The following is a 16,636-nucleotide window of genomic DNA, read 5'->3' as shown; positions in this document are numbered from 1 at the left end:
TGTTCCTGCCCGGTGTCTCGTTACAGAGCCCTGCCGAAAAACATCCATCTCATTCTGATTTTTCACTAACTCCTTAAATGGCAGTGTGTAATCACCCACCGCGCACAATCTCCCATCTTGGCGTCACACAGTGTTTCATCACAAACCGTGCCCTTTAGCCTAGTTCTGTCCGCCCATCAATGCCTGTTACGTTTAACTGGCACTTTCCCCCCCCTCCAGTCTCCCAGAGACCGCAGCTCGGATGCATGACCAGTGGATCCCAACGTATATGCCCCACAGGGGGGCAATTTGATTTTTAAGGGGGGCAATTTCCACCTAATGTTTTTTTCTTTTTTTTGTAACAATTTTTTAGCAATTTCTTGCTCAGAACTTTAACTGTCTTTTGTTGATTTCATTTTTCTTTTTCATGGATGCCATGTTCTTTTGAAGCTTGTTTAAACCAAGGTATTGGCGTTTTAAGCTTATATTCTTATCATTTAAAAAGCGAACTCCGTTTCAGCTGTAGAAGCTTCAGATTCAGATTCAGATTCAATTTTAATTGTCATTAGAAACATAGAAACATAGAAATTAGGTGCAGGAGTAGGCCATTCGGCCCTTCGAGCCTGCACCGCCATTCAATATGATCATGGCTGATCATCCAACTCAGTATCCCGTACCTGCCTTCTCTCCATACCCCCTGATCCCCTTGGCCACAAGGGCCACATCTAACTCCCTCTTAAATATAGCCAATGAACTGGCCTCAACTACCCTCTGTGGCAGAGTGTGCTAAGTGCATTTCGTTGTCTCTGTACTGTACACTAACAATGACAATTAAAATTGAATCTGAATCTGAATCTGAAGCTTCTTCAGCTGAAACGGAGTTCACTTTTTAAATGATAAGAATTATATATCACCACATGGGGGGGAGCATCAGGATTTTAGAGGCAATTAGGTGGGGCATGGCCAAAAAAAGGATTGGGAACCACTGATTTCTAGACCAAATACTGGATCGGCGTATATGTTTAAATGCCAGACGCGGAGTTGGAACTGCAAGCTTACACCGGGCCTGAGGTTTCCTATCAGGCCTGGAGGGTGAAGCTGTTTATTCTGGCTCATTTGCTCTTGAATTCAGAGTTAAGTGTAACCCTTCCAGTAACTTTACGATGTTGGGGAAGTCCCCCCCCCCCCCCCCCGTCTCTCCACCCCTCCCCCACCCACAGTCATTCCACCCTCCCCCACCCAAGGTAGTTGAGGCCAGTTCATTGGCTATATTTAAGAGGGAGTTAGATGTGGCCCTTGTGGCTAAAGGGATCAGGGGGTATGGAGAGAAGGCAGGTACGGGATACTGAGTTGGATGATCAGCCATGATCATATTGAATGGCGGTGCAGGCTCGAAGGGCCGAATGGCCTCTACTCCTGCACCTAATTTCTATGTTTCTATGTTTCTATTCCAGCTTCAAAAGTCTTCTTAGACAAAAATGCTGGAGAAACTCAGCGGGTGCAGCAGCATCTATGGAGCGAAGGAAATAGGCAACGTTTCAGGACGAAACCCTTTGGGTTTCGGCACGAATCGTTACCTATTTCCTTCCTGAAGGGTGTCGTCCCGTAACATTGCCTATCTCCTTCGCTCCATAGATGCTGCTGCACCCGCTGAGTTTCTCCAGCATTTTTGTCTACCTTCGATTTTCCAGCACCTGCAGTTCCTTCTTAAACAAGTCTCGTGTCTGTAACTCGTTTTCCTCTTAACCCCACAGCTAACAATGGCCGTTTTTTCCTTTATCAATGACACTTTTTTGCATATCTTTCCTTCTGTGGAATTCCCTGCCACAGAGGGCAGCGGAGGCCAAATCACTGGATGGATTTAAGAGAGAGTTAGATCGAGCTCTAGGGGCTAGTGGAGTCAAGGGGTATGGGGGAGAAGGCAGGCACGGGTTATTGATAGGGGACGATCAGCCATGATCACAATGAGGCGCTGGGGCTGGACACTAAACATACAGGCCCGAAACGTCGCCTATTTCCTTCGCTCCATAGATGCTGCTGCACCCGCTGAGTTTCTCCAGCAATTTTGTGTACCTTCGATCTTCCAGCATCTGCAGTTCCCTCTTGAACACGGGTGTCTGATGTTGTTTAGTTTAGTTTAGAGGTGCAGTTCGTTACGAGGTACAGTGAAAAGCTTTTTGTTGCGTGCTAGCCAGTCAGTCAGCAGAAAGACAATAAGCTGAACTCAAACCCAAACTTTGGAATGGCTCTGTGTTTAAGAAGGAACTGCAGATGCTGGAAAATCGAAGGTAGACAAAAGTGCTGGAGAAACTCAGCGGGTGCAGCAGCATCTATGGAGCGAAGGAAATAGGCGACGTTTCGGCCCGAAACCCTTCTTCAGACGGAATGGCTCCGGTCTCCACCCGCTGTGTTCACTCCAGGCACTGGAAGAATATTCTCGGTGTATGATCATGGCTGATCATCCAACTGAGTATCCTGTACCTGCCTTCTCTCCATACCCCCTGATCCCTTTAGCCACAAGGGCCACATCTAACTCCCTCTTAAATATAGCCAATGAACTGTGTGGCCTCAACTACCATCTGTGGCAGAGAGTTCCACAGATTCACCACTCTCTGTGTGAAAAATGTTTTCCTCATCTCAGTCCTAAAAGATTTCCCCCTTATCCTTAAACTGTGGCCCCTTGTTCTGGACTTCCCCAACATCGGGAACAATCTTCCTGCATCTAGCCTGTCCAACCCCTTAAGAATCTTGTACGTTTCTATAAGAAAAAGAAAAGAAAAAAGAAAAAAAAAGAAAAAACTGTCATGGTTCCTACTGGATTGGGCGTCTAATATCGAATTATAATCTGATGTTTCGATGCAGTTTGTTGATTGTGAATTAGGAATTTATACACTCAGGACATTTTTCCTCGATTTTTAGTTTGGGAAAATATAATTGGTTTCTATTTCAAATGTTTTACGCGGTTACCTAATCACAACTGAAGTTAACTCTTTTAAATACACGTTGTTCCTGCAATTTATCATTTACGCGTTTAAAAATAAATGTCTGTGAAAACCAATTAGTAGAATACAGGGTAACCAGCTATGACCATGTGTAACTATTTATTTTGCAGCAAAGAGATATTTAGATTTTAAGCATCGGATTACAGCTCGATGATCTTTGGTTTCCACTAGTGGGAGAGTCTAGGACCAGAGGACACAGCCTCAGAATAAAAGGACAGAAAGGGGATGAGGAGGAATTTCTTTAGTCAGAGGGTGGTGAATCTGTGGAATTCATTGCCACAGATGGCTGTGGAGGCCAAGTCAGTGGATAGTTATTGGGCTGAGATTGATAGATTCTTGATTAGTAAGGGCATCAGGGGTTATGGGGAGAAGGCAAGAGAATGGGATTGAGAGGGAAAGAAGGATCAGCCATGATTGAAAGGCGGAGTAGACTTGATGGGCCGGATGGCCTAAATCTGCTCCTCGAATTTATGAATTTATGAGCTATCAGGTCATCAGCTACCACACCTGGAGTATTGCGTACAGTTTTGGTCTCCTAATCTGAGGAAGGACATTCTTGCCATAGAGGGAGTAGTACAGAGAAGGTTCACCAGACTGATTCCTGGGATGTCAGGACTTTCATATGAAGAAAGACTGGATAGACTCTGCTTGTACTCGCTAGAATTTAGAAGATTGAGGGGGGATCTTATAGAAACGTACAAAATTCTTAAGGGGTCGGACAGGTTAGATGCAGGAAGATTGTTCCCCATGTTGGGGAAGTCCAGTACAAGGGGTCACATTTTAAGGATAAGGGGGAAATCTTTTAGGACCGAGATGAGAAAAAAATTTTTCACACAGAGAGTGGTGAATCTCTGGAATTCTCTGCCACAGAGGGTAGTTGAGGCCACAGTTCATTGACTATATTTAAGAGGGAGTTAGATGTGGCCCTTGTGGCTAAAGGGATCAGGGGGTGTGGAGAGAAGGCAGGTACAGGATACTGAGTTGGATGATCAGCCATGATCATATTGAATGGCGGTGCAGGCTCGAAGGGCCGAATGGCCTACTCCTGCACCTATTTTCTATGTTTCTGTATTTTCTGTACTCTGTATTTTCTATGTTTCTATGTTTCTATGAATGATATCAGATCCGATACAGTGAATGGAGGTCACTCTTCACACATGAATGACTCTCAGTACTACTTCCCCTGTCCTTATTTTCACCCTTCAAGGTCTCGGCCCGAAGACGTCACCCATTCCTTCTCTCCAGAGCCGCTGCCTGCCCCGCTGAGTTACTCCAGCTTTTTGTGCGTGCGTCTACCTTCGGTTTAAACCAGCATCTGCAGTTCCTTCCCACACTAAACATCCAGGTAGACAGCATTGAAGGTAGACAAAACATTCTGGAGAAACTCAGTGGGTGAGGCTGCATCTATGGAGCGAAGGAATAGGTGACGTTTCGGGTCGAGACCCTTCCGGGTCTCGACCCGAACCGTCACCTATTCCTTCGCTCCATAGATGTTGCCTCACCTGCTGAGTTTCTCCAGCCAGCCAGGCAGGAGCCAGTCTGCAATCCAAACGGCAGTAAGACTACATTGTTATTAGTTTAGACAAGCGTCGTAAATAAATTAATTTAATAGTCCCGCAGTAATAATTTAATTCACGCAGAGTTCTGTCTGTAACTCAAGTCTCACTGATTCATTTAAAGTGTTTTGTTTGTTAGGTTGGGGGTTTTGAGGGGGGGAATCTGGAAGTTTGCCAGAATCCCTATTGCTGTTGCTACAGTCAGCGGGGAGATCAGAGGCATGTACTGTACAGTAGCTCTCTGCTCCAGCTCTGGGACAAGTCTGATGGGACATCTCTTCAGTTCAGTTCCGTTTATTGTCACGTGTACCAAGGTACGGCGACGAGCTTTTTGTTGCGTGCTGACCAGCCGGCGGAAAGGCAACACATGGGGGTTCTCCACCCGAAACGTCACCCGTTCCTTCTGTCCAGAGATGCTGCCGGTCACCGCTGAGTTACTCCGGAATTTTGTGTCTATCTTCGGTTTAAACCAGCATCTGCAGTTCCTTCCCACACATGATTCCCGTCGATCCATTTACAGAGTATAGATGCATGATAAGGGAATAACGTTTAGTTCAAGGGAAAGGCAGCAAAGTCCGATCAAGTCCGAAGATCTCTCCTGGTCCCAGAACACTGATGCAATCATAAAAGAAAGCTCATCAGCGCCTCTACTTCCTGAGAAGATTACGGAGAGTCGGTTTGTCAAGGAGGACTCTCTCTAACTTCTACAGGTGCACAGTAGAGAGAGCATGCTGACCGGTTGCATCGTGGCTTGGTTCGGCAACTTGAGCGCCCAGGAGCGGAAAAGGCTGCAAAAAGCAGTAAACGCTGCCCAGTCCATCATCGGCTCTGACCTCCCTACCATCGAGGGGATCTACCGCAGTCGCTGCCTCAGAAAGGCTGGCAGCATCATCAAGGACCCACACCATCCTGGCCACACGCTCATCTCTCCGTTGCCATCAGGTAGAAGGTACAGGAGCCTGAAGACTGCAACGTCCAGGTTCAGAAATAGCTACTTCCCCACAGCCATCAGACTATTAAACACAACATCAAACAAACTATGAACTATAACAACCTATTGCACTTTATCTATGTATTTATGTGTATATATATATATATTCTATGGTATATGGACACACTGATCTGATCTGATCTGTTTGTATGCCTACAATAAATGTGCTGCAGCAAGCAAGAACTTCATTGTCCTATCTGGGACACATGACAATAAACTCTCTTGACTTGACTTCCGAGGGTCATCGAAGAGGTGGATAGTCGTTCAGCCACTGTTCTCTGGTTGTGGTAGGATGGTTCAGTTGCCTGATAACAGCTGGGAAGAAACTGGCCCTGAATCTGGTGGTGTGCGTTTTCACACTTCTGCACCTCTTGCCCGAGGGGAGAGGGGAGAAGAGGGAGTGACCGTGGTGAGACTGGTCCTTGACCCTAGATAGGTTTGGGGGCATTATTTTTGACCTTGCACTATTATCGTCTAGTGCCTAAGAAAGAACTCCAGATGCTTGAAAAATCGAAGGTAGACAAAAAATTCTGGAGAAACTCAGCGGGTGAGGCAGCATCTATGGAGCGAAGGAATAGGTGACGTTTCGGGTCGAGACCCTTAAGGGTGAGGCAGCATCTATGGAGCGAAGGAATAGGTGACGTTTCGCGTCGAGACCCTTAAGGGTGAGGCAGCATCTATGGAGCGAAGGAATGGGTGACGTTTCGGGTCGAGACCCTTAAGGGTGAGGCAGCATCTATGGAGCGAAGGAATAGGTGACGTTTCGGGTCGAGACCCGTAAGGGTCTCGACCCGAAACGTCACCTATTCCTTCGCTCCATAGATGCTGCCTCACCCGCTGAGTTTCTCCAGCATTTTTGTCTACCCACTGCTGAACGATATCTTGACCCTTGGCCGATGGTATTAACAGTTGACGATAAAAGCGCTCTTGAGTCTGAACGCCGATGATATCGTCACAGCCTTAAATTTATCGATGTTGTTTGTTTTTTTTTTGTAGGAATCTCCTCTACATCTACCCCCAGTTCCTCAATTTCTCCAACCGGCAAGGCTCGGCGCGGAACATCACGGTGAAGATCCAGTTCCTGGGCGGAGAGAGACCGGACAGTGCCTTACCGGTGAGGAGCGCGCCAGTGGTCAGCGCTGCGTCCTGTAAGGGGCCGTGCCTGTAGTCGTGGTGCAGGGGACCTGGGGTTCAAAGATGCATGGGCAGGCCGCACGGTGGTCGGGCCGCATTCATAGAAACACAGAAAACAGGTGCAGGAGTAGAGGCCATTCGGCCCTTCGAGCCTGCACCGCCATTCAATATGATCAAGGCTGATCATCCAACTCAGTATCCTGTACCTGCCTTCTCTCCATACCCCCTGACCCCTTTAGCCACAAGGGTCACATCTAACTCCCTCTTAAATATAGCCAATGAATAGATCAGCCATGATTGAATAAAGAAACAGTAAAGATAGTCCGAGGATCTACAATTGGGTAGATGGAAGGTCAGGGCCACTCACGAGTTGGTTCAGTAGCTTGAGTGAGAGTTCAGAGTGCGCTGCTTCCTTGCACTCTGTATTTAGAGTCATAGAGTGATACAGTGTGGAAACAGGCCCTTCGGCCCATCTTACCCACACTGGCCAACATGTCCCAGCTACACATGTCCCGCCTGCCCATATTTGGTCCATATCCCTCCAATATTGTTCCCGATGTTAAGTAAGTCCAGGACAAGGGGTCACAGCTTAAGGATAAGGGGGAAATCCTTTAAAACCGAGATGGGAAGAACTTTTTTCACACAGAGAGTGGTGAATCTCTGGAACTCTCTGCCACAGAGGGTAGTTGAGGCCAGTTCATTGGTTATATTTAAGAGGGAGTTAGATGTGGCCCTTGTGGCTAAAGGGGATCAGAGGGTATGGAGAGAAGGCAGGTACGGGATACTGAGTTGAATGATCAGCCATGATCATATTGAATGGCGGTGCAGGCTCGAAGGGCCGAATGGCCTCTACTCCTGCACCTGTTTTCTGTGTTTCTATGTTTCTAAACCTGTCCTATCCATGTACCTGTCTAACTGTTTCTTAAACATTGGGATAGTCCAGGGTTGGGGAACCTTTTCATGTTGGAATGCCACATTAAGTTAGCTGTAATCTAATAAGGCCACATCCAAGAAACCTCAATTAGATATACTTCAAAATGTACATTAAAATAGCCCTCATGACCTACTAATGTAATTGTGGCCGTCATTCGGGGAGGATTATTTTGGTCAATCTTCTTTTTCTCTTTGGTATTTTAAATACGTTAATTTTAAGATTAAAATAAAAACAATAAAAGATGAACAAAAACATATTCATAAAAGTAAAAATATTTGTTCTACAAAATTTGGATTCAGTCAAAAGGCCGCACTTAATACCCTAGAAGGTTGCATGCGGCCTTAAGGTTGCAGGTTCCCCACCCCTGGGATAGTCCCAGCCTCTGGCAGCTTGTTCCATACACCCACCGCCCTTTGTGTGAAGAGGTTACCCCTCAGATTCCTATTAAATCTTTTCCCCTTCACCTTAATCCTATGTCCTCTGTCTAATGTGATTTAATTACAAGTGTGGCTTCCTAGACTGTGATCCCTTCTCCTCTGCGTATGGATGCTCTCTCCAAACAACCCCCGCCCCTCCCTTCAACCACGGTTCAAAGCTACCTCTCCTCTCCCTGCCTCTCCGCCCACCCTTCACCCCATCTGATAGTTTGTCTATTCCACCTTACAGCCACTCCCCATTGTTGCTGCATGACAGAAGGCTGTGGAGGCCAAGTCTACGGAGATTTTTAAAATGGAGGTAGATAGATTCGTACAGGTGGGCCTGTCTCACTTAGACGATATTATGGGCGACTACAGGCCGCAAAATTTTCTCTGCCTCAGAGGGCGGTGGAGGCCGGTTCTCCGGATGCTTTCAAGAGAGAGCTAGATAGGGCTCTTAAAGATAGCGGAGTCAGGGGGATATGGGGAGAAGGCAGGAACGGGGTACTGATTGGGGATGATCAGCCGTGATCACATTGAATGGCGGTGCTGGCTCGAAGGGCCGAATGGCCTCTACTCCTGCACCTATTGTCTATTGAGAAGGTGACAACACAGCAGACAGAGGTGACAATATAATGGAGGACTGGTCGGGGAACTGGGAAGGATGGGTGGGGGTGGGGAGCAAGGTTGACTCGAAGTTAGGGGAAGTCAATATTTATATACCGCTGGAAAGGTACAGTATGACTACCAGGTAGACAAAAGTGCTGGAGAAACTCAGCGGGTGCAGCAGCATCTATGGAGCGAAGGAAATAGGCAACGTTTCGGGCCGAAACCCTTTGGGTTTCGACCCGAAACGTTACCTATTTCCTTTGGGTTTCATAGAAACATAGAAAATAGGTGCAGGAGTAGAGGCCATTCGGCCCTTCGAGCAGGAGAAGGCAGGTTGGGGATGATCAGCCGTGATCACATTGAATGGCGGTGCTGGCTCGAAGGGCCGAATGGCCTCTACTCCTGCGCCTATTGTCTATTGTCTAATTTCAACATGTTGACATTTTTTTGGCCACAGTGGCGACAATTGTTGTTGACGTAGGTGCTGTCGTAGGTTGTGACCAGGTTACGTAGGTAAATTCCATTGAAACTAGCCCCTGGCAGGCGAAGTGAAACCTTTGTTGAAGTTACTGATGACGTGATGAAAAACTATTTGCCTTCCAGGTCATCTTTGGAAAGTCTGGATACGCCGAATACATGAACGAGTGCTACACTCCGGTGGCTTACCACAGCAAGTATGCATCAGGGAGGAGAGCTGGGGACTGGGGTGTGCGTGCGTGAGAGATGGAATCCTCTTCCCTGCGTGGGTTGAGCTCAGCGTCCTGTAGACTGACCACCGTGGCCTCAGCACAGAAGCAGCGTAGAAACTGCCAGCTGCCGTGCTTTGGTTGAGAACAGTCGCACTCCACCGCTGAGCCACCGTGCTCCCCCCCCCCCCCCACCCCCTGCAGCTTTAAGACCAGCGGGGGAAAGTTTAAAGGAGATGTGTAGGACAAGTGTTGGATGCCTGGAACAATCTGCCAGCAGACATTGTGCACAGTTTTGGTCTCCATATTTGAGGAAGGACATCCTTGTGATCGAGGCAGTGCAGCGTAGGTTCACCAGATTGATCCCTGGGGTGGCGGGACTGTCATATGAGGAAAGTATTGAAAAGACTAGGCTTGTATTCACTGGAGTTTAGAAGGATGAGGGGAAGATCTTATACAAACATATAAAATTATAAAAGGACTGGACAGGCTAGATGCAGGAAAAATGTTCCCAATGTTGGGCCAGTCCAGAACCAGGGGCCAAGTCAAGTCAAGTTTATTTGTCACATACACATACGAGATGTGCAGTGAAATGAAACACACAGTCTTAGAATAAAGGGGAGGTCATTTAAGACTGAGGTGAGAAAAAACTTTTTCACCCAGAGAGTTGTGAATTTATGGAATTCCCTGCCACAGAGGGCAGTGGAGGCCAAGTCACTGGATGGATTTAAGAGAGAGTTAGATAGAGCTCTAGGGGCTAGTGGAGTCAATGGATATGGGGAGAAGGCAGGCACGGGTTATTGATAGGGGGACGATCAGCCGTGATCGCAATGAATGGCGGTGCTGGCTCGAAGGGCCGAATGGCCTCCTCCTGCACCTATTTTCTGTGTTTCAGACCAGGGAAAGTAGTGAGCTCTAGTGGGCATTATTGATCGATTTCTACCCTATTGTCACACCTCACAGTGAATATCTTTGCATTGCACACAAAACACCGGCTGTATGGCCAAGTCAGTGGATATTTACAAGGCGGTTACGGTGGGGCAGCGGTAGAGTTGCTGCCCTACAGCGAATGCGGCGCCGGAGACCCGGGTTCGATCCTGATTACAGGTGCTGCCTGTACGGAGTTTGCACGTTCTCCCCGTGACCTGCGTGGGTTTACTCCGAGATCGTCGGTTTCCTCCCACATTCCAAAGACGTACAGCTTTGTAGGTTAATTGGTTTGGTAAATGTAAAAAAATTGTCCCTAGTGTGTGTTGGACGGTGTTAATATGCTGATCGGCACGGCCCCGGTGGGCCGAAGGGCCTGTTTACGAGCTGTATCTCTAAGCTAAACGAAAAATTCCCGCTCACTTCACTTTCCCCATAGTCTTGCAAGTGTATAAGATTGCGTTAAATCCTCCCCACTATTGAATGATTACGAAAGAACGGCAGATGCGGGAAAAATCGTAGGTTAGACAAAAATGCTGGAGGAACTCAGCGGGCGAGGCAGCATCTCTGGAGCAAAGGAAATAGGTGATGTTTCGGGTCGGGACCCTTAAGGGCGAGGCAGCATCTATGGAGCGAAGGAATAGGTGACATTTCGGGTCGGGACCCTTAAGGGTGAGGCAGCATCTATGGAGCGAAGGAATAGGCGACGTTTCGGGTCGAGACCCTTCTGGAAACTCAGCGGGTGAGGCAGCATCTATGGAGCAAAGGAATAGGCGACGTTTCGGGTCGAGACCCTTCTTCGAAGGGTCTCGACCCGAAACGTCACCTATTCCTTCGCTCCATAGATGCCGCCTCACCCGCTGAGTTTCTCCAGCATTTTTATCCACCTTCGATATTTCCAGCATCTGCAGTTCTTTAATGATTAAATCCTTTGTACTTTTCTGTAACTTTCAGGCATCATATTTCTTTAACTAGATCAACTGAATAAAATGAGTCTAATTGGCAAGGAATTGAACACTGCCAATCATCTCATCCAATATATATATTTTTAAATCACATTTTTCAAACATAACAAACGCAAGATAGACATAAAGTGCTGGAGTAACTCAGCAGGTCAAGCAGCATCTCTGGAGACTGTCACACTCAACTTTGACACGTCACCTATTCCTTCGCTCCATAGATGCTGCCTCACCCGCTGAGTTTCTCCGGCATTTTTGTCCACCCACTGCTGAATGATATCTTGATCCTTGGCCGATGGTATTAACTCTCTTGTCAGGTCTCCGTTCTTCTACGAGGAGGTGAAGATGAAACTGCCCTCCAACCTCAATGAGAAGCATCATCTGCTCTTCACCTTCTACCACGTGAACTGTCAGCCCAAACAGACCCAGGAGGCTCCAGAGGTTCCAGTGGGCTACAGTGTAAGTACCCGCACCATCGCCAAGCACTCACTGGCCATTACAGGCCGCTCAGCACAAGAGCATCGCTGGATTCAGCAACTAAGTTACAGAGAAAGGTTGAATAAGTTAGGGCTTTATTCTTTGGAGCGCAGAAGGTTAAGGGGGGACTTGATAGAGGTTTTTAAAATGATGAGAGGGATAGACAGAGTTGACGTGGAAAAGCTTTTCCCACTGAGAGTAGGGAAGATTCAAACAAGGGGACATGACTTGAGAATTAAGGGACTGAAGTTTAGGGGTAACATGAGGGGGAACTTCTTTACTCAGAGAGTGGTAGCGGTGTGGAATGAGCTTCCAGTGAAGGTGGTGGAGGCAGGTTCGTTTTTATCATTTAAAAATAAATTGGATAGTTATATGGATGGGAAAGGAATGGAGGGTTATGGTCTGGGCGCAGGTAGATGGGACTAGGGGAGAATACGTGTTCGGCACGGACTAGAAGGGCCGAGATGGCCTGTTTCCGTGCTGTAATTGTTATATGGTTATATGGATTGATTGAATGATAGAGCAAGGGAAACGGGCCCTTCGGCCCACCGAGTCCATACTGACCATTATAACACGAGGCCTTTATAACAAGAGGAATCGAGTATAGGAGCAAAGAGGTCCTTCTGCAGTTGTACGGAGCCCTGGTGAGACCACACCTGGAGTACTGTGAGCAGTTTTGGTCCCCTCAATTTGAGGAAGGACATTCTTGCTATTGAGGGAGTGCAGCGTAGGTTTTACAAGGTTAATTCCCGGGATGGCGGGACTGTCATATGCTGAGAGAATGGAGCAGCTGGGCTTGAAGGCCATTCAACCCTTCGAGCCAGCACCGCCATTTAATTTGATCACGGCTGATCATCCACAATCGGTACCCCGTTCCTGCCTCCTCCCCATATCCCCTGACTCCGCTATCTTTAAGAACCCTATCTAGCTCTCTCTTGAAAGTATCCAGAGAAGCGGCCTCCACCGCCCTCTGAGGCAACGAATTCCACAGACTCACAACTCTCTGTGTGAAAAATTGTTTCCTCGTCTCCCTTCTAAATGGCTTACCCCTTATCCTTAAACTGTGGACCCTGGTTCTGGACTCCCTCAACATCAGGAACATGTTTCCTGCCTCTTGCGTGTCCAAACCCTTAATAATCCTATATGTTTCAATAAGATGCCCTCTCATCCTTCTAAACTCCAGAGTGTACAAGCCCAGCTGCTCCATTCTCTCTATTAAGGGTTTGGACACGCTAAGGCCAGGATGAGAGGGGCTAGTTTCCATCGGCTCAATCAGAGGATGCCTGTGGATTGTACGGGGTCAGAAAGCAAACCATTTTGATCCATTTTAAGCTGCAGGAATCTGGCCGGACATTCCTCGCAGCAAACTCCTTGTAAAACAGGATCATTTGTCTCCCATGTTTACGAGTGGAATGTGAGCGTCGTTAATCCTGCTCGTCCTGCAAGGGTGTGTGAACTTAATTAACAAAAAGTAAAACTAAAAACACACGGAGGTCGATAAACCTGAGGTCACTGAAGATGGACACAAAGAGCTGGAGTAACTCAGCGGGACAGGCAGCATCTCTGGAGAGAAGGAATGGGTTTAAGAAGGAACTGCAGATGCTGGAAAATCGAAGGTAGACAAAAGTGCTGGAGAAACTCAGCGGGTGCAGCAGCATCTATGGAGCGAAGGAAATATTCAACGTTTCGGGCCGAAACCCTTCTTCAGACTGAGTGACGTTTTGGGTCGAATCCCTACTTCAGACCCGAAATGTCACCCATTCCTTCTCTCCAGAGATGCTGTCTGTGACTACAACTTTTTGTGTCTATTTTCGGTTTAAACCAGCATCTGCAGTTCTTTTGTAATGCAGATTAGGATCCGAAATACTTGCGACCAGGGCTAGTTTGGGGAGTCAGAGTTCTGTCGAGCTGGTGTAAATGTCAGTGAAGGACTGTCTGCCAGCTCGTAAATCGCAGTAGTTACTTCTCCTCAGCAGGGCTCGGGTTTGTACTGAGTGACCAGGCTAAAAGGTCACCAAAGAATAGTTTATAAAGTTGTCTTGGTTTAGTTTAGTTTACAGATACTGGGTGGAAACAGGCCCTTCGGCCCACCGAGTCCGTGCTGACCAACAATCACCGCACACAACCTAGCTATACTATTCATACCAAGCCAATTAAACTACATACCTGTATGTCTTTGGAGTGTGGGAGGAAACCGAAGATCGTGGAGAAAACCCACGCAGGTCACGGGGAGAACGTACAAACTCCGTACAGACAGCGCCCGTAGTCGGGATCGAACCCGGGTCTCTGACGCTGCAAGCATTGGAAGGCAGCAACTCTACCGCTGACTTCCACCGTTTAACTAAACTATAACGGCCCATTTCCCTTGCTCTATCTGTGCATATCTTTGTCCATTGGAGCTGGCACTCATGAGGTTATACGTGATTAAAGACAGCAAGTGCTGGCGTAACTCAGCGGGTCAGGCAGCATCTCTGGAGAAAAGGAATAGGTGACGTTTCTGGTCGGGTCACAGAGGCCGATTAACCTACGAAAGCCCGCAACCTCTTTGGGATGTGGGAGGAAATGCCCACAAAAGGTCACAGGGAGAACCTGCAAACTCCACACTGACAGCAGCCGAGCTCACGATGGAACCCGAGTCTCTGGCGCCGCGCGGCAGCAGTTCTACCAGCTGGGCCACTGTGCCACCCTAATGCTGACAAATAACCCTCAGCTAACAGCAGTGGCTGATACATTAACGTGGCCAAAATCACATCACTGGTGCCACCAAGGAAGAGGTATTTGATGTGTAAATATTATTCTATTAGACCTGTATGGTCGTGAGAGGTCTCCTCTCCTCTGGTGGTGAGAGGTCTCCTCTGGTGGTGAGAGGTCCCCTCTGGTGGTGAGAGGTCTCCTCTGGTGTTGAGAGGTCTCCTCTGGTGGTGAGAGGTCCCCTCTGGTGGTGAGAGGTCCCCTCTGGTGGTGAGAGGTCCCCTCTGGTGGTGAGAGGTCTCCTCTGGTGGTGAGAGGTCTCCTCTGGTGGTGAGAGGTCTCCTCTGGTGGTGAGAGGTCTCCTCTGGTGGTGAGAGGTCCCCTCTGGTGGTGAGAGGTCCCCTCTGGTGGTGAGAGGTCCCCTCTGGTGGTGAGAGGTCTCCTCTGGTTGTGAGAGGTCTCCTCTGGTGGTGAGAGGTCTCCTCTGGTGGTGAGAGGTCCCCTCTGGTGGTGAGAGGTCCCCTCTGGTGGTGAGAGGTCCCCTCTGGTGGTGAGAGGTCCCCTCTGGTGGTGAGAGGTCTCCTCTGGTTGTGAGAGGTCCCCTCTGGTGGTGAGAGGTCCCCTCTGGTGGTGAGAGGTCCCCTCTGGTGGTGAGAGGTCTCCTCTGGTCGTGAGAGGTCTCCAAAGAGTCTTTCTGGTCGTCGCTGGATTTTCAACACGTTGAAAATTTTCGGCGACCTAGGCACTCGCCGAAAAAGTTGCGTAAGTGGGACAGGCCCTTTATTGTCACATGTGACTGGGCACGGTGACATTCTTCGCTGCGTACCCGATGTATACAAATAGCGGCCACCTACGACGCTGACAACGTTACAAAGCACGCCGGCTCCCCCTTTTGTCCCCCCTCCCCCCACACAGCGGTTCCCCCACGTTGGGGTCCCCATTGTCCGAGGTTCTCCGCCCCAATTGTCCATTGATATCCCCCCTCCTCCATCACGGCGGTTCCCCCCCCACGCTCCCATCGACTGTCGGCCGTGGGTCAAGTCAAGTCAAGTCAAGTTTATTTGTCACATACACATACGAGATGTGCAGTGAAATGAAAGTGGCAATGCTCGCGGAACAACAAAACAACCAAACAAATTATAAACACAATCATAACACACATATTATTTTACATAATAAATAATAGAAGGAAAAACGTTCTGTACAGTTAGTCCCTGGTGAGAAAGGCGTTTACATCCGAATTGCCTCTGGGAAGAAACTCCTTCTCAACCTCTCCGTTCTCACTGCATGGCAACGGAGGCGTTTGCCTGACTGTAGCGGCTGGAACAGTCCGTTGCAGGGGTGGAAGAGGTCTCTCATGATTTTGTTTGCTCTGGAGTTGCACCTCCTGTTGTATAGTTCCTGCAGGGGGGTGAGTGAAGTTCCCATAGTGCGTTCGGCCGAACGCACTACTCTCTGCAGAACCTTCTTGTCCTTGGCAGAGCAATTCCCGAACCAGATGGTAATGTTCCCGGACAAGATGCTTTTAATGGGTCGACCCGCGAGGTATCGCTGCCGACACTAGGCCCCCAATGATGAAGGAAACAGGTCATCGTCAGCTGTAGCGAGACCAGAACAAAAAGCTGCTGTTATTTTTTTTTTGCATATTTCGTTCATTTCTTCTACATCTCTCCACATCATCGTCTATTTCTTTCAGTCTGAAGAAAGGGTCTCGACCCCGAAACGCCACCCGTTCCTTCTCTCCACAGACGCTGCCTGTCCCGCTGAGTTACTCCAGCATTTTTGTGTCCATCTTTGGTTTAAACCAACGCCTGCAGTTCCCTCCTGCACACAAAGTTCTTCCGTGTCTCCATTTAGGCTCACTCCACAGCGAAAAACCTCCTCAAGGAATGCCAACTTTGAAGAATTTCTCTTCCGCCTGTCTGAAGGAGGGTCCAGACCCGAAACGTCACCCATCCTTTTCCTCCAGAGATGCTGCCCGATCCGCTGAGTTACCCCGGAACTTTGTGTTCATCATCAAACTCTTCCTTACCCCGTATCTTATAAGGATAAGGGGGAAATCCTTTAAAACCGAGATGAGAAGAACTTTTTTTCACGCAGAGAGTGGTGAATCTCTGGAACTCTCTGCCACAGAGGGTAGTTGAGGCCAGTTCATTGGCTATATTTAAGAGGGAGTTAGATGTGGCCCTTGTGGCTAAGGGGATCAGAGGGTATGGAGAGAAGGCAGGTACGGGATACTGAGTTGGATGATCAGCCATGATCATATTGAATGGGG

At 48.2% G+C, this 16,636-nt stretch overlaps 1 protein-coding gene across 2 annotated transcripts in view; it reads left to right on the top strand.

Annotated features, from left to right (window-relative positions):
* LOC129711009 (dedicator of cytokinesis protein 7-like) overlaps positions 1 to 16,636 on the top strand; it is a 162,511-nt gene that overhangs the window by 69,032 nt on the left and 76,843 nt on the right. For both annotated transcript variants that reach the window (XM_055658351.1, XM_055658350.1), the window contains exons 15-17: positions 6,525 to 6,642; positions 9,225 to 9,295; positions 11,511 to 11,652. In XM_055658351.1, the coding sequence (XP_055514326.1) occupies positions 6,525 to 6,642; positions 9,225 to 9,295; positions 11,511 to 11,652 (331 nt within the window). The remainder of the gene's footprint in view (positions 1 to 6,524; positions 6,643 to 9,224; positions 9,296 to 11,510; positions 11,653 to 16,636) is intronic.

This window comes from Leucoraja erinacea, chromosome 29, assembly GCF_028641065.1.
Source record: "Leucoraja erinacea ecotype New England chromosome 29, Leri_hhj_1, whole genome shotgun sequence".
Taxonomy (NCBI): Eukaryota; Metazoa; Chordata; class Chondrichthyes; order Rajiformes; family Rajidae; genus Leucoraja; species Leucoraja erinaceus.
The sequence above is the reverse complement of the archived record's forward strand: the minus strand, read 5'-3'. Positions and strand labels throughout refer to the sequence as shown.